Here is an 11,661-nt window from a genome sequence, read left to right on the forward strand (position 1 = left end):
TAGAAAGGTGTCAGAATACACAGTGCATGACGGGTCAGGGCTGTTTTGGTAGCAAAATGTTAGGCAGGTGGTCATAATGTTATGCTTGGTCGGTGTATATTTTAACACATAACAGCATTTCTGTTTATTTTAGATTTAGTAGGGGTTAATCAGAATGTAATAGGTCCCATACATAACGTTGGTCACACTATTGTTTTAATACTAACGTTCAGAATAAATAGTTATTTGGTCTGAAGCTCAGTTCATTATTTCATTTCGTTTAAAATGTGTCTTGGTAATAATATATGCCAAGCAACTGAGTACAGAGTTTTAGCAACTTTTAATCTCCCAGAGTTATTAACTATGATTGGATCACCATCTGAGCACACAGAACTTGATCAGGAAACTGAATGCTTTAGAGTCAACATTCTGCTACACTCTAGATAATGTAGCTAGTGATGATGCCTTGAATTTTTCAATAGGAAAGAATTGCAAAATTGAAAAGATCAAATAATATATTCAGACTATACATTTAAAGTCATATAATTTGTGTTTAACAACATAACTATATCAGATCAGCAGTTTGAATGTTTTACACCGATTCAAGAAACCAAACTAATTAATTTCCTCATCAAAATCAACTTGTGTACTAGATCTTTTACTTACATGTTTCTTCAAATATATAACACCATTAACAAGCCAATTTCTTCTAAAATAATCAATTAAACTATGTGCTTAAAGCTTGATATTTATACTAGTAACTAGTATACAGCCACAAGCGCATATAACTCCATTAGCAAGCCAATTTCTTCTAAAATAATAAATTATTTTCTTAGCACTGGCTATGTGCTTAAAGCTTGATACTAGTAATTCTTAGTTAAAGGAGCAGATCTGGAGGATTCATAGGCATAGAATATTTTGGTAAACTGGGATAGTTGCATGCTGTCGTCCTCCAGTGGGGTTGAGGTCAGGGCTCGGTTCAGGATATTTGAAATGATCCACTTGAACCTTGCTTTGTACACAGGGGCACTGTCATGCTAAAAAATCTGGGCTTCTTAGTCCAGTAAAGCAAAATTGCAATGCTGCAGCACACAAAGACATTATACACAATTATGAACTTTCACCTTTCTGATGAGAGACTGTTGTAATTAAATGCTGTGTAGAAAGTAAAACTTTTCATGTGGACCATAATTAAACTGAAAGATTCAGAATGTCTGTATCGATCCACTAGGGGGCAAAATAAACTTTCATTAAAAGCATGACAAAGTATCAAAATGTAGGAGTATCACCAAAAAAGGCTGCTTTTTTATGTAATCAAATATTCATGTTTAAAAAATTTGCAAATGTTTTATGTGAAATTTTCTCTGGTATGTTCTTATTCATTTGTGGTTACTGAAAGACTTAGAGTAGGACTAGACCTGTCAGAGATGCATATACTAGGCTGGAAATTACACAGATAGGGTTGTCCTCCACTGGCCAACATACATTATCAGTAATGTTGCTTTCCTCTGTCAGGCAAGAGGTCTGGGTGTGCAGACGGTATTCCAGTTTATTTTGAAGGTTTTTCATTGGGATTGAGGTCAGGGTTCATTGAGTTCATCCATAGCAGCCTTGGTAAAATATGCCTTGATGGACCTTGTTTTATGCACAGGGGCTAATGTCATGCTGAAACAGGTCTGGGTACCTTAACTGCAGTGAAGGGAAATCTTACAGCAACAACATATAAAAATTATTGACAACTGTGTGCTTCAACTTTGACATCAGTTTAGGGTGGACCCATATATGGGTGTGATGTCCAGATACTTTTGGTCCTGTGTGTTGTATGATTTTACATGTGGAGACTGAACACTTCCTAGTGAGTAAACTACTGCCTGCACTAATGGCATGTCATGCTGATCAGTACTGCAGGAGAGAAGAGGTATTGAGGGGGTACATTTAATTAAACAAATCAGTAAACTAGATTGAAATTAAATGGAATTTAGTGGAATTACTAACATTTGCACATTCCATCCATTCTCTACACCACTTATGCTACTGGGTCGCTAGAAATCTGGATCCCATCACAGACTCAGGACAGACACACACCCATTCACACAATTTGGAAAATTTAGAGATCAGCCTGCAACATGTCTTTGGACTGTGGGAGGAAACCCTCAAGGCATAGGGAGAAGATCCAAACTCCCCACACCCCCTCTGGAGGTCGGATTCGGACCCCAAATCCCAGTTTCTATATTCTGTTTTAGTAAAACAATAATAAACCATTCTGCAATGTCATTTATACTATCAAATAATGTTTTCTTTTATGTGAAAGTGTGTGCCATAAAACAAGTAGCATATTCACAGATTTATTCAGTCATTTTCATAGAATCATTTCATGGTTTTAAATACACTACACATAATTACAGTAGAATTCCTTTCCAACAAAGACAACTCGCACATCATGTGTGTCTCTGTAAGAGATGTCTGTTCTAATTTCATTCAACATTGTGAAAGGGGTGGGGGAGAAAAATTAGGTCCACGTACATACAGGTAATCACTCTATGAAAAGATACTATATGTGAATTGCAGTCGTATCTACATTCATTTTAATGCTTATTCACAGAATCCAGTGTATAAAAATGACTATGCAATGAATAATTTAAAAGCATTTTTTGAAACAACTAAAGTTCAAGCTTTAAGGCATAATCAGTAAACACAGTAAACATATGACTTGGGTATGTACTGTCATTTTTATCACAGAGTCATGAAACAAAAAGCATTGCTATGGGAAATTAACTACCCGTGAGGAGGAACACTGGCAGCATGTGCTACTATGCACAGCACAAATGCAAATTATTTACAACAGCTGAAGAAAAAAGCTACACTAAATTAAAGGGGATAAAAAAAAAGGTTGCTCCAAAGACATGGTTCAGCTGGTGAATTCCCACGAGCAGTCCCATGGATAGGTCTAACCTTAAAGCCTGCCAAATTTCCCATTACATATAAAAGGGGTCAAAACATCATGAAGAAATCCACTGACGAAATAAATATTCACTGAGCATTTAAGTTGATTTAATTCAAACAAGCCACATCAAAATGAATTTTCATAATTTTTCATAATTTAAGTTTGGTTAATCCTGATTAATCTCGAGGAGGAACATCAAAACATAAAAGCTGGTGAAACAAATTAAATATATACAGTAAAGAAGACCACCAGCGCATGCAGGTGGTCAAAAATGTGGTTAGATACAATGGGGGACCCAAACATTTCTGGGATTTGAATGCATTCATAGTTGCAGGTTTTGCTTCTAGAAGGCGTGTGTGTGTGTGTGTGTGTGTGTGTGTGTGTGTGTGTGTGTGTGTGTATATATATATATATATATATATATTTACAGTCTCCTGAGTGACGTCATACCTTGTGGATTGATGGATGGGGTATTTTTTGTAATTTGCTTAAGGATGTGTATGTGAATTTTTTTTCTTCTTCAGTCCCCATGGCACATGTTTTTTTTGCTTGATAAAACTTTGCTAGAGCATTCACTTTATATTACATATATCAAGCATCAGCATCAGGAAAAACATCTGGAAAAGTGGCGCATCTTGCACTGGACAATGAACCTACACATGCTTGTCAACCAAGGAATGTTTTTCTCCTGTTTTCCATGTCCGTTAATATTTGAAAAATAAAAAATCAAGATTGTCTTGACGTGCATCACTATCTTGATGTGTGACTGTTTCTTGAAATGATTCACATCCACTGTATTCACCAGATTTACCTTCTTTGAAGGAGTACAAAGCATGTGTGCATGCAGGTGAACTACATTTTTCCTGAAGCTTTACACCCAAACTCTCTATTAACAAATCAGTTGATGTTTAAAAAACCATCATTTGTGTCTACTATTTGATGTCCTTCAGGCATGCTTTTCTTGACTTGCTGTTTGGAGGCCTTGAAAAGCTTGTTCTACTCCATGCTTCGGCAGAAGTTTTACTGAGCAAAAAAAAAAAATCAATCCATCAATCAATCAATCAAGGATTCACACAAATCCTTTGCTCTTTAACAAAAACAGACAAATTCACATCTACAAAAAAATGATTTAAAAAAAACCCTACATGCATCCACAAGATACACCAACACTAAGGAGACGAACTCACCGGACTGGAGAAACATTTGGGTTCCCTCTCATACACATCCATAGCTAAATAAAGGGGGGCACGTTCCATGTTAATTCCAAGCATCGCACTGCAACACCTTAATTTACATTAAAATGCCACAAACTTTAAAAAAAAAATTATCATAGACTAGACTTTGGATGTATAGTATCTCTACTTTTTATTTATTATCACAATTGCTGAATAACTAATGTAAGCAACAGCATTTGAAAATTTACAAGTCTTCATCTGTAGAACAAGCTTCTATTTCTTTTACATTTAACATTAAATGATCACCACGCTTGAAAATGTTAGATTACAACTAATATTCTTCACTTCTGAAATCTGAGCATCTGTAAAAATTCAGCAGTGAGACAACTATTGTTTTAAGTGCAGCAAATACAGGCTATAATAATAATAATAATAATAATAATAATAATAATAATAATTAGTCTAATGGAGCCAATTCATTTGCACACACTAGAACTACAGTAGTTAAATATTTTGAAGCAGAGCAAAAGAAAATCTGACTACCTCGTGCTAAAGAACCCGAAACTTTCAGAACTCCCCGCGTGCATGATCAATGTAATGCTGGTGCAAATCTGTTTCTTGACTGAAAGAAATCCCACACTCGATGCATGTCAGACTCTCTGTATCTTGAGAAGAAGCTGGTAAAGGTGTGGGTTTCAATTCTTCATCACCCAAACACTCCTGGTGATGATCAATGAGATCTTTGATCTCAGAAAACGTCTTTGGACAAAGAGAGCAACGATACGGCTCTTCACTCTTGTGGAGACTCTGGTGCTCCTTGAGTGCATACGGGGAAAGAAACATTTTGCTGCATTGGTGACATCTATAATTTGTCACCTTCAAATTATTAGCAGGTGCGGGTAGTTTTGCTGGGGTGATGCGGTTTGTGCTTGGGAACTGAAGTTTAGCTGAAGATCCCGACACCACAGAGCTGTTAAGCCTGTAACGCAGTTCGGTCGGAAGACGGCGGCGTACTTCATCGTGCCAAATGAGATGCTGCTGTAGCTGAGATTCAGTCCAATAGCCACGACAGCACAGCGCACAGCAGTAAGGGCGCGTCCTTGCTGCCTCTTTATGGGCATCTAATTGTTTCTCACTGGGAAAAGCTTTACCGCATTTATGACATTTGTAGAGGCACTTTGTACCCGACTCTAAAGGCCTGTGCTGTAACGGCTGCTCTTCTGCTGCTACGTCTGGTTTGTATGACTGTTTTAGACTTTCGTTATTTGCATTGCAGGAACGCTGATGGTTCTGTAGAGCTCCTTGTGATCCATAGCTCTTCTCACAATGCGAGCAAGGAAAGGGTTTAACGTCTTCATTCATGTTTGCTGGTGGTCGTCCTCTGGTCCTCCTGTGTTTTTGCCATTTGTGTGCTCGAAGACCTCTAGCGTTTACAAATTTCTTGTTACACTGGAGGCAGTAGTATTTTATTTTCGGTTTGTCTCCTCTGCCCGCCAAGGTTACAGCTGTGGGTGGACTTGTGATTGGTACAATAGGTTGATCTGACACTTGTAGATTAAGGTGGGGCTCACGCTCCTGTTGCTTAGTTTCAGTGTCAGGTGGCTTGGCATGTTGGGAGGCAAAGTGGGCTGCTAAGAGAGACCCGCTAATGAAAGATGCATCACAGTCTGGGCATTCTAACCTGCTCTTTGGAGAAGTACTGCTGAGTGTTTCAGTGATTTTAAGATTTTGTTTGGGGTCAGACTGGGCCACTATCGGTGGGTGATATTTCTGATGCCGACGGAGAACGCATAGATAGAAGAATCCCTTCCCACACAGGTTACATAAGAAAGGACCATTCTCAATATTCTTTCTTGACATTTTACTACTCTTTAATATAAACCTGGCCAATTTCTTGTCTTTATGCCATCTCCGGTGTGTACCGAGAGCAGAATTTGTAGAAAATTTCCTCCCACATTCTGTACAGTAAAACGGAGCCCTAGCTGTTGATTCTACAGGTTTGCTGGGGGGAACATTCAAACGTTCAGACTGAGACTCTGTGGAACTGGAGGATTTACGGTGAATCCTTTTATGAAAATTAAGCGCACCTACAACGGAAAAGCTTCGGTCACAGTCATCACATGCATATTTCATGACAGACGTAAAGGGCGGTATTTTGAGTACTTTTTCAGACACGTCTTCACTCGTCTGTCTTTGAACGTTTTTATTCTCTTTGGGCGAGCCGAGTTTGTCCAGTTCCACTCCTTGACACTTTTCTTCACGTTCGCCCTTTGCTTTTAAGCAGTGTTTTCGATGAATTTCTAATGACGACTCACAATTGAAAACAGCAAGGCAGGTGGGGCACTGAGGTCCATCAGGCTGGTTGGGCAGATTCATTTTTTCCACTGGAAGGCCCGTTTCATAGCCGTGGCTTTTCATGTGGAACTGAAGTGCCATGGCACGGGAAAACTGTTTCCCGCAGTCAGGACAGCTATACATGTTCTTTTGCAACTGTTTAACCTGATAGTCAAATGACTTTACTGGAGCTTGGCTTTGGTGGATCAGCTTATGTTTAAGAAAACAGCCTATAACACGATACGATTTATCGCAAACTTCACATTTATACAATTTTGATTTGATGCGATCAGGCATTACACGAGGTTTATGATCGTGACTGCTCATCATGATTCTCTTACGACCCCGTTTCTTGCGTCTTACGTGTCCGTTTTCAGATTTAAGGCTGGCTTCCGAGCTGCTAGTGTTAACATCGCCACATTGTGGATGATACTGTTTATGATGAAAGAAGGCTCCCATAGACCAGAATCCTTTTCCACATTTTTTACAATGATGAACTTTGGGCCCCAGTAGTGTCTTACTTGGATTAAACTGCTCTGCCATTCTGTCTTTGTCACCGGGAGAAACGGTGTTATCGGGTTCCTTACCGGTGCAAACTTTCTGGTGGTTGTGAAGAGTACTGAGGTTTGAATAGCTTTTGTCACACTGTAAGCATTCATATGGTTTCTTCCTTTTGTTGTGATGCTGCTGGTGAGACTGCAGAGCAGAGAGGCGAGAAAAATGCATTCCACATACGTCACATTTGAAGCTGTTTTTCTGCAGATTCGCAAGCTGATACATTATGGACTTGTAGGGTGTTCTGTCTTCGTGTTTTCCCAGATGAACATAGTGAGAAGTCTTGGTGAAACTTTCATGGCCACAAATCTCACATTTAATCGAAGCTTTCCTGATGGGATTTGCTATGAGCATTTTTCGGCGGTAACGTGACTTTTTCCCCATTCCACCTCTGTGCCATAACATGTGACAGCGCAAGGAAACGGCCTTGTCAAACGTCCGGTTACACTCCGAGCATTCGTACTTCTTAGCCTCTTGTGATGGACTTTGGTCCATTTCTGTGTTTTCAAATCCCTCATTGAAATTCACACTGTCTATCTGTACAATATTTACGTCCATCTCTGGGCCTGATTTCTGAGAAGACAATTCAGATTCTTTGCATGGATTCAAGTTAAAGTCTTTTTCTTCTTGATCTGATTCACACACCAACTCGAGATCAGGGTTTTGCTGGGAGCCGTGGTCACGTCTTTGACTGCCAGAGGCTTCTATAATGACAGGTTTAAAATCGGTGTCTGCTTTATACCCTTTTGTGCTAAATCTTCCAACAATGGTTTGCATGATGTTTTTTGAATACACTGAAGCTTCAGTGAAACAAGCAGCCTTGTCCTGGTTGTTCTGGTACGACAAAACTGTTTGTTCCGTAGGGGACTTTTGAGAACTTCCCTCCATAATGTCACCAAAAACATCGGTGTGACAAAGCTGATGCGAATGCAGTGCAGAAGCACGAGAAAATCGCCGACCGCATTCCTGGCATTCAAAAGCTTTCTTCTGGAGCTGATAGACTTGATGAAGGAAACTCTTGGCTGGCATTTCTTTACTGTGAACCAATCGCTGGTGTTTATTGAAGAACGTTAAGGAGGTAAAAACCTTGCCACATTCCTTGCACTGGAATGGTTGGTCGTTACCGTTAAGCTGCTCTCGTCTCTTATGCCAGCGCTGGTGACATGCCATCGCCATAGGACGGTGAAAAGTCTTCCCACATTCTGTGCAGTCAAACGATCGCTTGACGCGCACCTTATCTGTAGTGTTTGAACAGTTGACAGAGAACCTCTGGTGTGTCCCAAGACCGCACATAGTGCGAAAAGATTTCCCGCAGTCCAAGCACTCAAAAAGTTTTTTCGGAGACTCATCTAGCTGTTCAGAACTCATGTCAGCGGCGTCTTCTGTTTTAACTGTAACTTCCTCGGGGAGGTATTTCTCCCCTTCACTATTTTTTGCCTTAAACAGTTTCTCCTCATGGCAACGGCGATGTGCATCAAGAGCTGACGCTCGAGAGTAAGAGCGGCCACAGGTGGGGCACTGGAAGGACTTTTTCTTCAAATGGGCCAACTGGTGGAAAACCGATTTTGAGGCCTGCTTGTGTGAACGCTGATGATTAAGGCATTGGCCAATTGATGAGTATGTCTTACCACAGTCGTTGCACTCAAACATTTTCTGTTTTGATAAACCCTCACCAGTCTCCAAAATTGATTCCTGTTTAATGATGTCTTTACGGTGTTTCAGCTGGTGAGTAAAAAACTCTCTCGAGTTTGAAAATTTGCAACCGCACAGTGCACAGCACAAGGTTCGACGACCTCCGTCAGTGGAGACGAGCAGATTGTCCCACTGCGAGTCAGTGTCCAGACAGACTATGGGGCCGTCATGGGTGTGCTCCCGCCGATGCTCCGTGTACGCCTCCTTGTTCCCAAAGACAGCGCTCTTTTCCTCCCGGCAAAATGGCCAATCCCCTAGAAATAGAAAAAAGGAAAAATGGCAGGTCAGAAAGAGTCCAGTTTCATAAAGAAAGGGAAAAGAATCAAACCCCATGCTGAAAGCATACTACTTTTATGGATACTGGTTTATTTAATGATAGGTAAAGAACCCAAAAATGTAACGAATAACACATCGGTCAGTGTGTTATTCCGCTTATACAATATGCCATCAATTACAATGCTGAATTTATTAAAGAACATGTTGCGGTTTTTAACAGGTTTATTGTTCGATTGAACTGCCAAGAGACAAGTTAGTTCCTCTGCCATTCCCTCACTAACCTCATTCTCTCTCTCGGATTGCTCTCAGCTGGTCATTTTACCAAGTAATTGCAAAATCCCTGTACTCCTGCACTGTCTACCGGTTTTCCAGTGCTGGGAAACTTCCACTGTTCAAAAGCAAAACTCTTACAAAAATGTTAAATAAATGTCTCTTTAAAAAAATAAAATAAAGTCAACATATCAACAATTATCTGTTTTATTAAACATGCTTTTCAATCCACTTAAAATTGCTATTAGATTATGCGGAGCATCTGCCACACAAATCCCTGTGTTTGGTTTGTTACTATAGAAACAGTAACGAATTGGAACAAGCGCAATAACACACCCACCCCCACCCACCCCTCCCTTTACAACACCACGTTACATTATGATCTGCTGGGAGTCAGCGTACCTGGAGACAAAAGTATCCCATTACATGTGTGTGAAAGTACAGCGCGCGCGCACACACGCGCCACCCGTACAGGCTACATTAAAAACTACACTTCCCATACTGCACTGCGGTACACATCCTCAGCGGGCACATCGCCCACGTGACCATCACATTCGGTTAAACACAAGATATTCGACATGAAACGTGAACACCGCAGACGCGCCTTGACTGTGTTTAATTAAGAATTATTTTAGACTTACAAAATGTCCATACATATAAAAGGGGCGTGTTTTATTAACAGACTTTCTGGGAAAACAAAGACTAAAGCTGTTTATAATATATAACCGATCGTCAATCCTTCTACGTGACCACTGGGTTAATCATTTCAAGGCCAAAATGCCTGTGTTACACGTCATTTATATCGTCGTCTTATTATAACTGTTTACTTTGTAGATTCCGTGCATTCAGGTGAAATTCACACCTTTACACACTAGATTGTCTTTAATGCACAAAGCTGGAAGCAGGTCAGAGAGGCGCTCGTGCCTGTTCCGGTGGCCCTCCAGCTGCTTTGTTAGTAGTCAGTAGACAAGCCACTTACCATCAGCGCGTTCATCTCTGCCCGAGAAATGTGCTCCTCTGCCGGTCTGCTCCCAGTCTTCCTCCCCGACATCGTCCACGTGCACGGTCAGATATTCACCTTCCTCCACCGGCTCTTCTTTTATCCTGATCGGAGGAACTGCAGCGCTTAATGCCGCAACTTCTGCGTGCTCCTGGGCCTCCGGTGCGGGACTGCCGGCTCTTACAGCACATCCCACCCCGCTGTTTTCTTCACCCGAGTCTTTATCACCGCTCGTTGAGTCTGCGCTGTTCTCCGGAGACGAGTCTTTTACATTTTCCGACGACACATTCGCAACGTTTATACGTAGCCTGGTTCGCTTCTCCGAGTAAACAGCAGCCATGTTGTTCCGGGAGCTCGCGAGCTCTCCTCTCTCTCTCTCTTTCACTCACTCACTCTCTCTCTGCCACACGGAAACGCTCAGTACATTTCGCGGGAAAGCACTATTATTACAGCCAGGAAAGAGGGGCGCTACACCGAACAACACCGTACTGTTGCCTTTTTACCACCGCTTTTCCAACTAATCCCTCCTTCTGCACGAGGATTGGCTAACTGAGGCGGAAAAACCTCATTCACACCACCAGAGGGCGCTATTCAATCCACGCCAACAGCTTTTAATGACCACTAGAGGACGCTGGAGAGACACCGAGCAAAATGTGTAAAAGGGAAATAATAGACTTATTTCTTACTGACAAAATAAAAGTTAATCTCGGTCATAATCTATAATCTTCTGGTGCTTTAAAAAGACAAAATCAGTGTACAAGACAAAACAGACTTCAATTAAGATCTGCAATTTGTTAACAAATTTAATAAAGTACTCCACGAGGAGAGTTTCTGTGTACTGTTTTTAATTCCCTGGTAGTGAAAGTGATCCTGAGGTTTAATTTATACAAGTGGCCTATTAAAGGTTTCTTCTTCTTGTGCAAAATATAAATCTTCTGTGCTACTGATAAATATCCTAAGATTAACACAGCAGGTGAAAACACACCTGGGGACAAATATGTCATAAATGATAGAAAGAAGACATTTGAATGTAACATTTAACCCTATATCTGCCAAGTTAAAGACATTTTAGGGAGAGTTAAATATTTCAAATAGCTATTGTACAATTGGGAATACAGTTTTACAGTCAATCAGTAAGTGCAACTATGCTGCTTTATTTTCAGCCAACAGTGGAGTAATAATGTTTTGCAATCTTTAAGCTACTTGTAGGCATTTTGTATACGCAGAAAACATATTCTAGCACCTCTATAAGGTTAGGCTTTAATATTATAAACCCCATGTGCACCCATCTTTTACTGTGCAATCAGTCTGCTGCTTGTGTGAGCTATTAACCAACCCAAACACATATACCAGAAAACGGGTGGAAAATAATAATAAAGCGTCGTGATGGACTTCCGGTCGAGTTAAAACACATAATCCTTCATGAAAAGGTCACT

General features: G+C 40.5%; 1 protein-coding gene across 3 annotated transcripts; it reads right to left on the reverse strand.

The window, feature by feature from the left end:
• Positions 1-2,308: 2,308 nt before the first annotated feature.
• Positions 2,309-10,749, reverse strand: si:ch211-261d7.6 (zinc finger protein 91). 3 transcript variants are annotated; one of them, XR_009204681.1, is made up of 4 exons: positions 10,205-10,749; positions 4,642-8,933; positions 4,111-4,154; positions 2,309-3,946 (listed from the first exon to the last, which is right to left on the reverse strand). XR_009204681.1 is itself a non-coding variant. In XM_058391152.1 (3 exons), exons 1-2 carry the CDS (start codon positions 10,563-10,565, stop codon positions 4,666-4,668), a joined length of 4,629 nt encoding a protein of 1,542 aa, XP_058247135.1. In that variant the 5' UTR covers positions 10,566-10,749; the 3' UTR covers positions 2,309-3,946; positions 4,642-4,665. The 3 variants fall into 3 exon arrangements, 2 of the variants coding, with proteins under 2 accessions (XP_058247135.1, XP_058247124.1); XM_058391152.1 differs by lacking the exon at positions 4,111-4,154; XM_058391141.1 differs by having other exon boundaries at positions 2,309-8,933.
• Positions 10,750-11,661: the final 912 nt, after the last annotated feature.

Source organism: Hemibagrus wyckioides, linkage group LG01 (genome assembly GCF_019097595.1).
Source record: "Hemibagrus wyckioides isolate EC202008001 linkage group LG01, SWU_Hwy_1.0, whole genome shotgun sequence".
Classification (NCBI taxonomy): domain Eukaryota; kingdom Metazoa; phylum Chordata; class Actinopteri; order Siluriformes; family Bagridae; genus Hemibagrus; species Hemibagrus wyckioides.